This window comes from Kryptolebias marmoratus, linkage group LG17, assembly GCF_001649575.2.
Source record: "Kryptolebias marmoratus isolate JLee-2015 linkage group LG17, ASM164957v2, whole genome shotgun sequence".
Taxonomy (NCBI): Eukaryota; Metazoa; Chordata; class Actinopteri; order Cyprinodontiformes; family Rivulidae; genus Kryptolebias; species Kryptolebias marmoratus.
In genome coordinates, this window is record NC_051446.1 from 23791245 (window position 1) to 23807105 (window position 15861).

At 40.1% G+C, this 15861-nt stretch overlaps 3 protein-coding genes across 22 annotated transcripts in view; 2 read left to right on the forward strand and 1 right to left on the reverse strand.

The window, feature by feature from the left end:
* LOC108247393 (ankyrin-3) overlaps positions 1–1410 on the forward strand; it is a 94767-nt gene extending 93357 nt beyond the window's left edge. For all 20 annotated transcript variants that reach the window (XM_037980743.1, XM_037980742.1, XM_037980730.1 and 17 more), the window contains one exon: positions 266–1410. Coding sequence is in view for 2 of the 20 variants with exons in the window: in XM_037980733.1 (XP_037836661.1) it covers positions 266–273 (8 nt within the window). In the remaining 18 variants the exon portion in view is untranslated. The remainder of the gene's footprint in view (positions 1–265) is intronic.
* Positions 1411–8323: 6913 nt separating this feature from the next.
* Positions 8324–11363, reverse strand: g6pc1a.2 (glucose-6-phosphatase catalytic subunit 1a, tandem duplicate 2). Its single transcript, XM_017433613.3, has 5 exons — positions 11047–11363; positions 10853–10962; positions 9695–9800; positions 9219–9334; positions 8324–9138 (listed from the first exon to the last, which is right to left on the reverse strand). Exons 1-5 carry the CDS (start codon positions 11277–11279, stop codon positions 8636–8638), a joined length of 1068 nt encoding a protein of 355 aa, XP_017289102.1. The 5' UTR covers positions 11280–11363; the 3' UTR covers positions 8324–8635.
* Positions 11364–11646: 283 nt separating this feature from the next.
* g6pc1a.1 (glucose-6-phosphatase catalytic subunit 1a, tandem duplicate 1) lies at positions 11647–15610 on the forward strand. The gene is made up of 5 exons (XM_017433418.2): positions 11647–12432; positions 12536–12645; positions 13407–13512; positions 13591–13706; positions 13808–15610. Exons 1-5 carry the CDS (start codon positions 12215–12217, stop codon positions 14314–14316), a joined length of 1059 nt encoding a protein of 352 aa, XP_017288907.1. The 5' UTR covers positions 11647–12214; the 3' UTR covers positions 14317–15610.
* The last annotated feature ends 251 nt before the right edge of the window (positions 15611–15861 follow it).

The window sequence follows — 15861 nt, forward strand, 5'->3', positions numbered from 1 at the left end:
GGTAGTAGCTGAGAGTCACTCTCAACACATATTTCGAGCACTAACAGATCACACGATGCCTTCCCACTCTGTGTGACCGAAACGGCTGAAACGCCATCGTTTGTCAGTGTAAGACCTTAGCTTAAAACTGGACAGGTTGCTTCGAATCTGCCTGAATTCAAGGCCAATATTGAAACAAATTCTGTGAACTTCTGCTAACATTACGTTTGCAACAGATGGAGGAAAAAAAAAGAAAATAAACTGTTTGTTTCTGTTTCCTGTGCAGGGTTCTGAACGACCACCTGCGACCCCGGGCCCAGGCGTCGTTTGAGTCTTTCACATAACGCATGGTTTTCAGCAATACGACGTTACTTTTCCTTGATTTCGCATGAGCATGTCACCGAACTCACTCTGGGATGGACACGCATGGACGTGAGCTGGAGGATTCTCTAACTTTAGGCGGACGAACTTTGTCTGAAACTAAAAAGAGGAGAGGAGCTGACGGCGCAGACTTCACTCTCAGACACTCGCCTTTTATGCTCTGCTTTGATTTTGGTTTTTTCCCCTCCTGAATCTGCAGTTCTGGGGTGCACCATGTGGTTCTTTTATAAGAAATCTAACAGTAAAATGGTTGATTTTGTTGTATATAAATGACTGTATAAAAATCAAAAAAAAAGTAGCTTCACAGATTGTTTATGCACTGATTGGAGTTGAAGCGTTTGTTTTCAGCCCCCAGGGTGACCTGATTTGCTCTTCCTACACAAATGGAACAAAAACGAGTTTTTTTTCTTTAAAGCCAACAGCTCTGATTGATACTGTGGAACATTGCTGCATGTGACGTCACTTTACTTTTAACGCTTTCCTTTCTCTAATTCAAAGCACTGTAACACGCGGAGAGTTTGACGCCATCATCCACGGCTGGGTTTTTACAACTAAAAGACGGCAAAGCTTTTCTCTTTTTGCTACAGAAGAAATGCTGACAGCGTAACCTGCAGATTGACATTAGCAGCCGCGTGCGTGTGTGTGTGACATCATAAAACTTGTATCTGTACAACCATCATGAAATGAAAGCTTTTAGCTCTGCTGGTGTTTTAAAAAAGGGGGACTGTTTTTACTTTGTAGTTTTATGACGTTCATCTTGTTTAACTGTTATTTACATAAAACAGAGAATCTAATTTTTAAACCCGAATCAAGCCGTACCAACAGCTGGAATCACACAAATCACACTCGTGATGGCACGTTGGTAAAACTGTCCATTTCTTTGTGTGTGTAAATCTTTTTCTGTACTTTTGTTTTCCATATAAACCCACCCTATGCATTCACTGATCATGAATCTGGTACCAACATGTATGATGAACCAACATAGCCTACACTGGATGATCCAAGTAATTATTTAAGCAAAAAAAATAAATAAATTGTGTTTTAACTGAACGCCTGTGTCAGATTTGATCTGTGTGACATTTAACGTCTGTATGAGCAGAGATTAAATAAACACTTTTACACTTAATGCTCCACTTGGAGTAAAAAGAAACCACATCTGCAGCAAAGGCAGGAATTACTGAGACTTTACTTCCACTCTGATGGTGGTTTTAGTTTAAAGTCTCATCCTGGACGCCTGTGCTATTCGAATTTTAAATATTATTTTAAAGTTTGTTAAATTAAACATGCAGAAAAATGTCCCTTTCTGCTTATAGTTACAGCTGCCTGCTTCAGATAAGTTTACTGCATTCAACTATTTAAATTTTCATTATTATAGCGTTGAATTTATCGTTAATAAAACAACTAAGAGGAGATTAGAAAATATTTTGATGCATTCCATGAACCAGGATAACATCTAAAATATTCTGATATTAATTTGAGATCATTAAGTCCTGTTTAGACCCTAATGTTGGAAACTTATGTCCTGTAACTCTTATTGGTGCAGAAATTAAATGTTACTGATCTCAGTCAAAACACTTTACGCTAAAAATGGCAAACTGCGGTTAGACGCCATTTAATTTAAAATGTTACGTAGTTTGAAAATGTTTTTTAAATAAAACTTACTATCATGCTGCTAATTAATCAATTATTTCACTAATATGAGTGTTTTTACGCACAGAGTTGAAGAGAAAGATTCAAATTTATCTCCGTATTAAAGACTTCAACCCTTTGAGTTTAGTTTTCCTTCCATTAACAGCTGTTTTAAAACAGTTTTCTTTTGCATCGATCTGAATCCTGATCTCCGGAGACGGGCCGCGGTGTTCTGCTCGTTTCTACTTGTTGTGTCTGAAAATGTGGAGGCTTACCGCTGATAAACCTGCAGTCTGTCGCTGATCTGAGGCTCCTCTCTGCAGCTCCAAGTGAAAAATCCTTTTCAGGTGGAGGAATTTTCCCTATAAATAAAACACAAAATGACTGTAAATATAATAAAACTCTTATACAGCCATTATCTGTTATTATTGCCTGTAGCTGTAAAGAAAATATACAATAAACAGCTGGACAAATCACTATGTAAATCTATTACTGGTTTACTTACGATGCTGACCCAATTCAAGATGGCTGCCACAGCTGACTGACCTTAGAATACCAATTTTAAAAACTCCTCCAATGGAACAAAGTACTTTACAGTGCAGAAATGAAACCATAAAAAATTATATTTATTTAAGGAAGTCGCATTTCTATTTAAAATGTTATGAAAAAACACACCAGCAACAACTAAATCTATTAAAAATAACTGGGAAAAAGTAATCAAAATAAAAATATCACTTAAGGAATGTCAGGATTTGTGTATAAATCAGAGCACGACAACAAACTCCAGACTCTGGAGAGAGTTTAGGAGGTTATAGGTGGACACTATACGACACCCAGGAGGAGATTTAAGGAAACAAGATAAATATCAAGTCCTTTGTTTTTAAAGACACTTGCAACCTCGTTCGACTTTCTCTTTCAGTTTGTTTGTTGTTATATATACACATTTGATTTTTTTTTCCCAGTTCTTGTTCTTTGTATGGATACTAGGAGAATAGCCATCAAAAGCTATACTACTCTGTAAAATGTCTAATTTATCATTATGTGTCCACAGAGCGTTACGGTAATCCAGCCGGGTTGTAAAGAAGAAACTGATCATAACTCAGTCGATATTTACAGAAGCTGATCTGAGATCAGCTGGAAGTTATCCAGATTACTCAGAGGGCTGACAAGTAAAGCTATTTTTTAGGGTTTGACCAATAAGATTTAATGATTTAAACAGATTATCTTAGCTTAAAGCTCTGAGAAGAAGGATGGGCGATATGCATTCCTTCACCCAGCTCCCAGTTTTAATGGAAGATGGACTGACCTTCATCCTGATGAGATAGACTCCTCTTCTTCACAACGGGAGACATCTAAAAAAGAAACAACAAACGAGTCTCAATAAAAGATCTCAGCTGGTAATAAATTTCATCTCCATGAATAAACTATTTATCTACAAACATGGTTTCTCCACATAGGTTTAAATTTTGCAATTAACTCGTATTATAAAGAATATCCTCAGCCACTGGGAAACATTTTCACCATTATATACAAGTTTATTAAAGATAATTTTATAAAAACGATAAAATAAAAAGGTATTTTGTGTTCTCAAACATCAGATTTAACTGAAGGAATGAGCCTTAAAATGTTGCAACTCATTAAACAGTAATATTTATTTAAGAAATCTAACATTTTATTCTTTGTTTTAAGCCTAAATTTAAACTTTTACTATAAAACTGACATGAAAGGCGACAAACGTTCAAGGAAAAGCATGTAAAATATAATGCTGCTCTGTGATGCGTTCAGGGTTCATTAGAACAGGTGAATTTATAGTAAGTACCTTTAAATTCCTCACAGGTGAATCTCATTTAACTAATTAATGGCTTCTTTGAAGCAAAAGGGGGTGAATACATTTGCACACTACTACTTTTAGGTTTGTGGGATTATTTAAAATAAGTCCCGTTCCATTAATTTTTATTAAATTAGAGTATTTTTGCAGGTTTATTACTTATAATTAAACAGAAAATCCATTTAAATTTAAGGTTTGGAAGCAAAATGGGAAGAAGGTACTTCTGTAACCCACTGTTTACTTCATAAACTAGTCTGGTGATTAAACTTGATAATAAATAAAAACATTTCTGCACTTTTAATTTAATTAAAGTGACCCAGTCAGTGTGTTTTTACTCATGGTGCGTTCACTGACCTGAAGTTTGCAGCGTCCTCCGCCACCGTCAGTTTCTCCTCCATAAGCCTTCGTCAGGACTCAAATATAGTCACGACGGACACACGAACCCTCGTTTTTCTTATTCTGTCGATGTTTTAAACGCTACGACGTTGCAGAAACACGAACAGGTTCAGATTTAAAAACTTCCGCTTCTGCTTCCGTCTTCTTCTCTTTCAGGACTGCGGTGATGTGGCTCCACACCGCCCCCTGCCGTCTGAAGGCGGTAGCGCCTGGTCACTGCAGCAGAAAATCATTCGGTTAGAGACTGTAGAATTTCCTTATTACAAAATAATCTGTACATTTTTATAGATTACTTTTTTTTTTTACTTAATTAAATACTTTCCCTGTATATTCCCCCCCCCCATTTAGTTTGAACTTTTTAGTGTTTTAAAATGTTTTTTTAATCTTATATCTGATCTCAACATTCTTATTAATATACTAAAAATAACAACATTAACTAGGGTGACTGCTGAATGACTGCATGATATTTAACTGATTTGTTAAAGTTAAAGCAAGCAGAAGAAAAAGCTAAAATCAACTAAAACCTTAAACTGTAAAATGCTAAAATTAACAAAACAGTAGCTAAAAGTTCAAATTAATAAAAATTTTGCTAAATGCGCAAAGTAGGAAAACAGCAGTAGCTAAAAGCTACAATGATCAAACCAGTGGCTTAGACCTTAAATAACAAAACAGTAGCTAAAAAAAAGGAAAAATAGCAAAACTTTAGACAAAAGTTAAAATTAGCAAATAGTGACTAAAACCCAAAAGTATTAGAACCATAGGTAAAAGCTAAAATGTGCAACATAAAAGCTAAAATTATCAAGACAGAAGCTAAAAGCTAATAGGAGCATAAAAATACAAAAATATAGCTAATGCTGTATGTTGATTTAGATGATGGAGTAAATATATTTGATTAAATTTAAGAAATCTCGGCTCGGTGTATTTTTGTGTTGTTGTTTTTTGTAGAAAAAAGGTACATAATTTTAAAAAAAGTATAAAAGTTACAAAAGCTAAAAGTCGTAGTTCACTATTCTCGATTGAGCTGAACATTTTGATATTTAACCAGTGAAAAAAAGCACAAAGTGTGCTTGATTGGAAACAAAAAAAACATACAGAAACAACTATAAACAGGCAACCAACAAATGCTGACTCAGCATTCACAACAATAATAAAATGAAGACAGCATTAATAAATATTCACCAGAATATCTTTGAATGATGTCTTTTTTAATCACATTAGATGTACATTTATATTTTAACCGTTTAAATTACTTTCAGGCCTTTTTCTGTCAGAGTTCACGACCTGTTTGTGTTTTACGTTAAAGTCTGTTAAAGCTGCAGACATCCAGGTGATTGGTGACAGGTGGACTCCACCCAACAGCTGCAACATCTGGTCAACAAGAGGACGGGGACGGGGATGGGGACAGCCATGTCCTCAGCTTCTAGCCTGAATAAACAAACTGACTGCAGGAGGGCAGTGGGTGATGGGTCAGAGGTATGTAGGGCACCCTAAAGTCACGTGGTTCCTTTTTTACCTCTTTTTTTCTACATATAATCACTTGAAAGAATTTTAGGGCAGCTTATTATAAATAAAAACAGCAGTTAATCTAAGATTTTGCATCTTCCAAAGCATGCTTTATTTGGTGAGCATCACGGTTTTCCTTAAACATTTGGACTTCCCCTGGATCTCTTCTCCTTTAAAGGTTATTACAGACCCACCAACAGGTCTGAGTTCAGGCGGATTCTTCCCCTCAACAAACTGCATGAAAAACTCTTCAGTGACTTGCCTCAAAAATCAGAACAGAAAGAATTTTCCCTGCAGTATTTTAGGTCAAAAACTGTGTTTTAGCTTCTCTGACGGAAAGGTTTGTTTCTGAACATTCAGCAGAAATGTCATGAACTAATTCTGCAAAACACAAATATTGAATGTTCTGCTGTATTTGTACAAACCGACTCACAGATACGAGTGTGACGTGTGGATCAAGTCAGGCGAGAGGACACGTCTCTGCAGCTCAGCTATTGATTTGCATTGTTCCAAGAATGGTGTCTTCATCCTCTGTGGTTGTACAAACAAACAGCCACAACAAAAAGCTGAACAGTGTGTTTTATTAAGGGGCCGTTTGTGTCAGTTTTTAGTTCTGTAATCTTCAGTTTGGATTCACAAAAGTCTGCAAAAATGTAACAAATTATATAAAAAAAACAAAGACCACAGCACACGTGCCAAGAGAGGGTCGTCCCCCAAAACTAAAAGGAAGGACAATAATCAGAGAAGCATCCAGGAGGCCAAAGATGACCCAGATCTTCTGCAGAGACCGGAGGATCAGAGCTGGGCTTCATGGAAGAGCCGACAGGAAGTAAATGTTTAAAGACTGTTTGGAATTTTCCAAAAGGCAGATTGGAAACTCCCCAAACGCGTGGAAGAAGCTGGGATCAAATGAGACTAAAACTGAACGTTTTAGACATCATGGACAACCCAACACCCCTGATCACGCTGAGAACACCATCCCTACAGTGAAGCACGGTGGCGGCAGCATCATGCTCCGGGGATAATTTTTCCCATCAGCGATGGAACGCTGGAACGATGGATGGCGCAAAGCACGGGGAAATCTTTTTCCAAAGATTTGAGACAGGGACAATGACCTTACACGCACCACCGGTTAAAGGTCCTGGAACCATCCAATCAAAACCCAGACCTCAGTCCAACCCAGAACCTTTGGTTGGATTCAAAGATCACTGGACACAAGCAGCACCACCCAACCTGCAGGTAGAGGTTAGACGCACCTCAAGAGCCTTGATGAAGATTACTTCCACAAATTGTTGAAGACTGTTTTTAACTGTGTTGTAGAAAGAGTGAAATACTTGTCTTTCTTTTAATCTTTTCTTCTAAAAGAAGAAAATAAAGTGAGACTAGAAAATCCAGCTGGTTTTCTTGTGTCTTTTGGTGCAAAGAAAACCTTAAGAGGAGATTCTGCAACCATCAGGGCCGATCAACAGACGGCTGAAGCCACAAAACATCTGAGGAGCTTTCAGATCTCAGAAGTTCATCAAAACTTAACTTACAGGAACCAGAACTCAAGAACTAACTGACGAGAAACACAACTTCAAGTTAAAATGATCTGACCTCTTCCTTAGTCACTAACAAGAGTAGTATTTATTTAGTTTTTTTGTTATCAGGTAAAAATCCGGAGAAGCTTCATGTTGTTCTGCATTTCTTCCTCCTTCAGCTCAGCTGGAAACAACAGCTCTAAATACTGAAGTTTTATTTATAGAAGTCATGAAGACGGGTAATATTTCCTCATATCAATGGTCAATCTATCCTTAAATGAAACAAAAATTAAGCTAAATTTGTCACCAGATGTCTACTACTATGTGAGTTTGTTTACCTACAGAAACAGGTCAACAATGGGGACGTCCACGGAGGACTTTTATCACGTGTTGGTCTTTATGCTTAGATTTGTTGAGTAAAGTATGTTAGCGTTAGACTGGGGTTTAAAAAAGGTGAAATGGTAAACTTACTGGTCTAGCAGAGGTTGTTTTGTGTTTGAATGCCGTCTTTTTTATATTTGTGTCTTTGTGAAGCACTTTGTGATTTTATTGTCTGTGAAAGGTGCTGTACAAACATTTCCTTACACCTCATATTTATTTAGACAGTTGTCTTTCTTGATCTTTCACCTTTATTTTGCGTTTAGCTGCAGATTCACTCTTATATTTCCACCTAAATGTCTTGTCCAGATCCACCATATTTGTTTACTTACATCAGAGGTGTCCGGTCCTGGTCCTGGAGGGTCACCATCCTGCAGGGTTTAGGTGTTTCTCTGCTCTGACACACCTGATCTGAATGATGATGATTGACAGGCGTCAGCTGAAGAGCAGGGAAACACCTAAAACCTGCAGGATGGAGGTCCTCCAGGACCAGGACTGACCTACAGACTAACCAGCCTAATGTAGGTCAGTCATGTGACTCAGCCGAGTGTTTTGTTTACATGGAGTGTGGACCAACTGAATATAAATATGTCTGGTAAATAACCAACTTTCAAGCAGCTGTTTGTTAGAGTTCAGGATAACTTTTCATTTAAAGTTCAAAGCTTGGTCTTTGATCGGGGATCATTATGGGACTGAAACAGTAAAAACATCAATGTTAAAATGATTTTATTTAAAAAATACTAGAAAGGTTTTCAAAAAATACTTTCAAAAATACACTTTTATGACAACAGAAATAACCTATAAAAGCTGAGACACAAACATTCAGTTAAACACACGTTCCTCTGTGTCCAGAACTGAATCATCACCGTTTGCCAAACTCACAGCCGCAGGTGAGCTCCGGGTTCAAAGTTCAGCGTCTGAAGGACAAAATGCAGTCTGTGTCATCTCAGTAAAGCATTCATCCACCAGATAAAGTTCTTTTTACTCATATTAAAGAGTCTCTGGAGTCCTTTTAGTTGGCTCACACTCCCTTTTTGCTGTGCAGGCTCAGAGCTCTGTTCACGCAGTACGGGATGATGCTGACGGTGACCAGCGGCACGGTGGCGCTCTTACAGAAGGACAGCAGGTAGAAGAGGGCCGCAGTGTGGGTGGGGGGCTTGAAGGAGTCGAACAGGTGCAGCAGGAGCAGAGAGCTGACGACGCATCCTGCTCGGACCGACGCGCTGCTGCTCTTTTTGGCCTCGGTGTACAGAGGCGAGTGCAGGCCCAGGCCCAGGCCGAACAGGGTGCCCATGTTGCGCAGCAGGCTGGCGAAGGGCGTGGTGTCCAGGTGGACCCACTCGGGTCGGACGCACCACTTCTGAGCTTTCTCCAGGGTCCAGAGCAGGTCCACGCCCACAGCTTTGAGCAGGAGGTAGAACCCAACAGCAAAGGAGGTCAAGAAGAGGGTGGTGTAGAAGTACTTCTTCATGCTGGCGCTGTAGATCCACTGGGTTCTGTTGAAGGCCTCGGCCACAATCATACCTGGATCCGATTAAAGCGTGTTAGAAAACGCTCCGCTGTCTGAATCCCGTCCTGAAACGTTGGGAATGTTTCACACTGACCTGTGATGACTCCTGCGATGACCTGATGGGGGAAGTGAGCAGCGATGAAGACCCGGGACAGACACACGCACACCTGGACCCCCCAAAACAGGGACCACAGAACAGCCTTCACATACCTGCCACAAAAACAAAAACAGCTTCAATCAGTCAGAACTCCACATTTAAAGACGCTGTCATCTTTTAGTGCTATGAACCAGTTATTTCTGATATTCCTCGCCTATTATGAGTTCTTCGTCTGCTTCGAAATCTAAACAAGCCAAGAATAAACCCCCCTAATAATCCTCAGGAGTCAATGATCAACCACGGCATTGATAATGTGTTCTGGATGATAAGCTCCAGACGGAGAAAGTGGTAAACAAAGCTGACGTCAGCAGAGATGAGAAGTAAAATTGCAGGTTTCTGTAGATTCTGTTGGTCTGGGTGTGAGTGTGTGAGTGTGTGTGTGTGTGTGTGTGGGGGGGAGTTATTGGACTCACCAGTTAATGTTTGATGCCTTCTTGTTGCTGGTCAGGATGGTGAGGATGGACGTGACCAGGGTGTAGTAGACCCCCGCTGCCCCCATCGCGTGACCCGAAGGGCTGCCTGGATCACACATAGAGGAGAGCTTCAAAACCTGATTTAATCAACTTTTTATCTTTAAAGAAGAAAAAGGCTGATTATCTTAGAATGCTGCATGATGTGGTTATATTTACTGATTTTTCAAAGTGATAAAAAAGTGAGCTATTCTGAACTAAATACAACATTTTATTGACTTTATGATGACTTTTCAGCTTATTTATTTAATATAAACTGTGTAGTTAACCCCCAAAATACTCAAGATGCAGTTTCTAGTTGAGGTAAAAATAAATATCAGCAGTTTCAACAAATTATAGTCACAGAATATAAAGAAAAGAAACTTTTTTTGCTGTTAAATATCTTTTAAGATGATGCAAAGTAAATGCATAAAGCAAATCCACCACAGTGATGATGATGATGGCGTGAAGGTTTCCTCTCAGACACAAGCTAATAAACGATAAAAAAGATCAAATATAAACCAGAGAAATGTGAAACTTTAAAAAGTATGAAACAACACCTCTGGATTTGGTGTGTTTTAGGAACATTACATTAAATTCACCGTGTTAAAATATTTGTAAATGTAATTATGCAACTGTTCAATAAAAGTATTTGAGTTAATAAAAAAAAGTGAGATAAAAGATGAGATTATTATTATTATTATTATTACAAAAAAGTACAGAATGATCAAAATGAGACATGGAATGACCCCCTAAATAAAACTTAGATTTATATATTTGTTAAACCAGTGAAATCTGTTAAATCTAGTTGGTTTAGATGTATTTTAGTCTGTTTTTTTAAAACTTCATCATAAATGTGTTCAAGACTCAGTGAACAAGGATTTATTGCCAAAAAGCTCCAGAAACCTTCGGTTCGTTGTGTTCGAATGGCTCTGACTATTGCAATTTTATTTATATTCAACATTTCTTCACATGTGAAGTCAGTGAGGAACTTAGTTTTTTATCTTCAGGCTAAATGAAATAGCAAAGTCCGTCCTGAATGGTATCTTAGCAGTCATTTCTGCAGATTGAGAGGAAGAATGAGGAAGAATGAGGAAGCTGAGGTGTGGAGGCACCCCTCACCTGGTCCGGTCTCGCAGGTCATCGGGTACTGCTCAATGTGAGGACGAGCCAAGTCCGCGTAATAAGACGCCTCGTGGACCCACCAGTACGGCCTCTCCCCAAACAGAATCCTGAAGAAACCAACAAAAACTCAGTTAGGTCATATTTAAATCCACATGTAGCAAAAACAGTTGAAGTATAAATGTTCAGCTCACCATTTAAAGACCAAGTTCAGCCAGTCTCCGATCACAGCCACCCAGATGAGCTTGATGCCCACCGAAGGCCGCAGGTGAAACCAAAGTGGGAAAAAGATGAAGAAGGTGTTCCTGAGGTCCGCCGCCCAGGAGACCCAGAGAAACAAGCCCTGAGCATCCTTATAGTTGGTCTGCAGGTACCGGGTGCTACTCACCCCGAATCCCTGCATGGCATCCATTACAGCGGCGAGCATCTTGGCCTGGAGAGGTTAAAAATAAAGCTGTCAGTCTGGTGATGTGTGAGGGAGTTGTTCCTAAAAGGACTGCTGCTTTCAGTGACACAGCTGGTTGGTTTTATACCAGGGGACCCACTACACAAACGCATGCTCACACTGATCTTTGGACCTTACACACGTGTAATAAAACACCCGGAGTTTGGGAGGTCTGTCACACAGACAAGGTGAAAAGATAAAGGGGGGGTGGGTAAAAAATTGGAGTCTTTCCCACTGAGTCAGCCCCGAGGGGAGGAGGTTTCCTTCAGCTCCTAGCTGAGACCTGAATGCATGACCGATGTTTGCTTTTCACTGAATTATTTCACAAATCTATAAGAACAGTTGAGTTTTTCCTCACGACTAATTATTTATCAGTTATGTAATTGTTCTTCGGAGGATTGGGTGAAAACATCCCTCCGTGATGGAGCAACCTGTTTGTAGATTACATAAGAAGATCAAAGCTCGGAGCTGAGCAGAAACTGAGGAGACAGCTGGTGATAAAACCTGTAAAGGTGACTTGTGGGTCAGGAGGGGAAACCAGGAGCGACTACAAGGAGAAAATATGACTTATCAGTGCAGCGGAAAGGGTCAATTTTGATCAAGTGCTTGGAATTTCAACAGAGATGAGTGGAATAAAGGTTTTCCTGTAAATATGGATTTGGGGCAGAGCAGCAGCTTTCTTTATTGATGGATTTCAGCAGAGGGGGCCTCAGGGGTGTAAAGGTTAAGGAACTCATCTGTACTGTCCCAAAGACAAACAAGTTCGCTAGCCTTGAGTAAAGTCCAATGGGAATCGCAGGGAAAAAGCAGCCAGAACAGCCTCAGAGAGCTGTGCAGAGACCCGTCTGACAAATAAAAGTCCATAACACCCCAGATTCCTCCTGTCCTCCTCAGACCGACGCCCGAGTCGTGACATCATGGATCTGCTCCACAGCTGGGGGGTCGAGCTGGCGGTTCACCTGCAGACCAAACACGGCAGGTACGAGGGCTTGTTCCACCTGGCGTCCACGGTGGCGGATCTGCACACCACGTTCTTCTGCCTGTTCCCCGTCTGGTTCCACGTGCGCAGGGACACCGCGATCCGGCTGATCTGGGTGGCCGTTGTCGGGGACTGGCTCAACTTGGTGCTGAAGTGGTAATCTGGACAAAGTTCTCCAGTAAATGTGCAACCCAAGAGGAGCAAAAAGAGGACGCTGTTTTTGTTTTTCTCCTCCTGTTATTTTGTTCTTTCCCTGCAGGGTTCTCGCCGGGGAGAGGCCGTACTGGTGGGTTCATGAGACCCAGTTCTACGGAGCGGGAAAGGCCCCGTCCCTGCAGCAGTTTCCCATCACATGTGAGACGGGGCCAGGTAGGGTTCAGGGTGCAGATCACGTGACGTCTGCCTTCTTCTTAAGATTGATTAGATCCATGTGGAACAGTGAACTATTAGTCTGGTTAATATTTAAGAACATCATTGACAAGAAGAGACTGTTTGGTCTTCTATGAATGGGTTTAATTTGAACCGTTATAAACTCCAGCACCTTTGTCCATTTTATCTTTGCTTCAGTGATTTGATGATTGCAGCTGTGAGGTTTTGCACATCAACATGCACGCTCCAGCATGACGCAACTACAAAAAAAACAAACATAACATTACATTTTCTGTGTACTAATAGACAGAAATGTACTCCTAAAGGCATATTTGTTTTATTTTTTTACATTATCAGGGTGAAAGCAGAACTTTAAAAGTAACTTTTGTTACAGTTGCAGAAACAAACAAATTTATGTGACACAGTCAGTTTGGGTTTCTTTAGTTTTCTCCAATGCAAAACCAACAAATCTGCAACCTGCATTGGCTGAAATGTTGTGAAATGACATGTTCTTAAAGTGTACTTGGTTTTACTATTTTATAAGAATTTGAAACTACAAGAATTTGCTTTGGCAAAATAGGTTTTAATGATTCCGATAAAGGTCTTTTATGGCGAAACTTAAGTTGTTATCAGAAAATATGCTGCTAAGTTCTTGTGTTTTTAAGGTGCATGTTCATGTAGGTTGAAATAAAAGTTATTTATGTTTTTTTTAATTTTATTATTCACCTAAATTCAGAACAGTGTAACTCTGCTCCTTGCAGGAAGCCCTTCGGGTCACGCTATGGGTGCCGCCGGTGTCTGGTACGTAATGGTAACCGCGCTTCTTTCCATCGCAGCAGAAAACCGATGCCCCCGGGTTCTTTACAAGTGAGGCTTTTGTAACGCAGTCAAGTATGATTACATTTTGAGGTTTTGTGCGCTAACTTTCAGTCCTCACTCTGACAGGCTGTTGCAGGTGGGACTGTGGGGCCTAATGGTCCTGGTGGTCCTGGTGGTCTGCATGTCCAGGATCTTCATGGCGGCTCACTTCCCTCACCAGGTTGTCGGAGGAGTCATCACAGGTTGGTTCCACTAAAAACAGAATCCAGTTATCAGCTGGTAAACTAAAATTCTCCAAACTCTGGTGAGGTGCTGAATGTCTTGACTGACTGCCTGCTTTCAGGATTACTTGCAGCTGAGGTTGTTTCCAAGAAGAACTGGATCTACAGCGCCAGCATGACCCGGTACCTCGTCATCACCACCTTCTTGACTTCCTTCGCTGTCGGCTTCTACGTCCTGCTTAAAGCTCTGGGAGTGGACCTGCTCTGGACTCTGGACAAAGCCCAGAAGTGGTGCGTCAGGCCGGAGTGGGTCCACCTGGACACCACGCCGTTTGCGAGCCTCCTGCGTAACATGGGCAGCCTGTTTGGGCTCGGACTGGGCCTGCACCCGCCTCTCTACAACAGTACCAAGAAGACGAACAGGGGCGCCATTTTCAAGCTAGGGTGTATCGTCATCTCTTTGTTCCTGCTTCATCTCTTGGATGACTGGACATTTTCATCTGAAAACCACATGACTTTCTACGTTTTATCCTTTGGTAAAAGTGCATTTGCACTTTTAATCCCAACCATTCTGGTTCCTTGGGTTCTCTGCAGAATTTGCAAGGCAGAAGGAGATGAAAAAAGCTTGTAACTTAGATCCTACCTGACTGAAATCAATGCTAGTTTTAATCTTTTTTTGTTTAAATTGACTAAATCAGGCAAATTAGCACCAATGAGGAAGTCCAGTAATGTGGATGAGTTTCTAAAAGCAAGTTTTTAACCAACAAAAAAAGACGCACAGACAAGTGTCGACAACAGACTGCTGACAACCAGGAGCTTCAAATATATGAACAATGTATTGTCTTTGTTTTTTTAACTTCAACAAAGGCCACCCAGTCACAAGCCTGATTACCTGTACAGGTAATATACGTTTGGTTGATCTCTTTGCTTCTTAAAAAGGAGCTGCAGAAACTGCTTCAACTAAGAGTTTGCAGCTCATGTTAGATTTCTCTGACCCATCAAGAGCACGGCTTCGCAATCTACAGGTTGTGATGTTTTATTTTGGCTATCCGAATAACAGTTTTTGTTTGTTTGTTTGTTTTTGTTTTCACAAAGCACTTCCTCTTGTTTGTGTCTCATAACACCAAGCACAAACTTTCAGACTTTATTTAAGTGGTTTATATCAGAGTTTATTTCAAAGCCCAAAGTTTGGTAAATCAGTCCGTAAAAATCTTTTACTCACAGTTTGTTGTTAGACAAACATCTTAGAAAGAATTTACCAACAACACAAACATTTTCACCTCAATAATACAGATATTAACAGATGGGTAGTGATAGTAAATCTGGGCTTATAAAATTTAGGGTTTTAGGAGAATCTAAATGAAGTTATGGTGCTTTAAAATCCTGTAAAATACTTGTCTTAATATCATGTTTATAGCAGGTAATTAGCTTAGCTTGTGATGAGAACCAAAGGATAACAAAAAGCCCAGGTTCTGTTTGGTAAAACTAACCGAGCAGAACCTGTGAAGCTCGCCAATGACAATGATTAATCACATAAGTTTATTTTGTGTGTAACTTTCCAGCTGATTCGCTTGGTTATCATCTAAACTGGTGATTTAAAACCACAAACCAGCAACAATGAAGGTCTTCAGTTGAGGTATTTGGGTTAATTAGGGGTTAAATCTCTTTACAAATGAAGGAATTGCTTTTTTCTGTCTGCTTGGTGAACTTGATCATCATGTGCACTAAAAGTCCTGCAGAGGGTCGATAGTTGTTTGTTTTTTTGTTCTTTTTATTTTACTGATTGTTTTTTTTTTACAAACTCAACAAAAATGAATGATTTAGCGATGCTTTTATGAGGACATCAACAATGATTGACAGAAAGATTTTTGTAAAACTTCAGTGCCTCAGCTCTTTTTCGGTAAATAAAACCCTTTTTACAATCATCCGTCTGTAAAAGTTGTGCTTGCTTTGGAGGAGCTGTGCTGTTTTCTCCGAAGGCTTCAGACTGACCCCTAATATTTCCCTGATGGGAACAACTATCAAACATTAACCAGAGCATGCTCCCGTCACTCTGCATGGTGACTCTGCCTTTCACAACAGCCACGCTCCTTTAAGAGACGCCGAGGGTCAAGGGGCGGAAAGCGTCGCAGACAACACGCGTGTTCTTTAACGCTTTAGAAGCAGCGGCCCACGC

Excerpts from the sequence above, each read along its gene's own strand:
- g6pc1a.2 (XM_017433613.3), bottom strand. The coding sequence starts at position 11,279 with ATGCTCGCCGCTGTAATGGATGCCATGCAGGGATTCGGGGTGAGTAGC. Across the intron at positions 10,963-11,046 it reads CTGAACTTGGTCTTTAAATG|GATTCTGTTTGGGGAGAGGC; the intron begins GTGAGCTGAACA and ends TGGTTTCTTCAG. Across the intron at positions 9,335-9,694 it reads AAGGCATCAAACATTAACTG|GTATGTGAAGGCTGTTCTGT; the intron begins GTGAGTCCAATA and ends TTTTTGTGGCAG.
- g6pc1a.1 (XM_017433418.2), top strand. The coding sequence starts at position 12,215 with ATGGATCTGCTCCACAGCTGGGGGGTCGAGCTGGCGGTTCACCTGCAG. Across the intron at positions 12,433-12,535 it reads CTCAACTTGGTGCTGAAGTG|GGTTCTCGCCGGGGAGAGGC; the intron begins GTAATCTGGACA and ends CTTTCCCTGCAG. Across the intron at positions 13,513-13,590 it reads TGCCCCCGGGTTCTTTACAA|GCTGTTGCAGGTGGGACTGT; the intron begins GTGAGGCTTTTG and ends TCACTCTGACAG.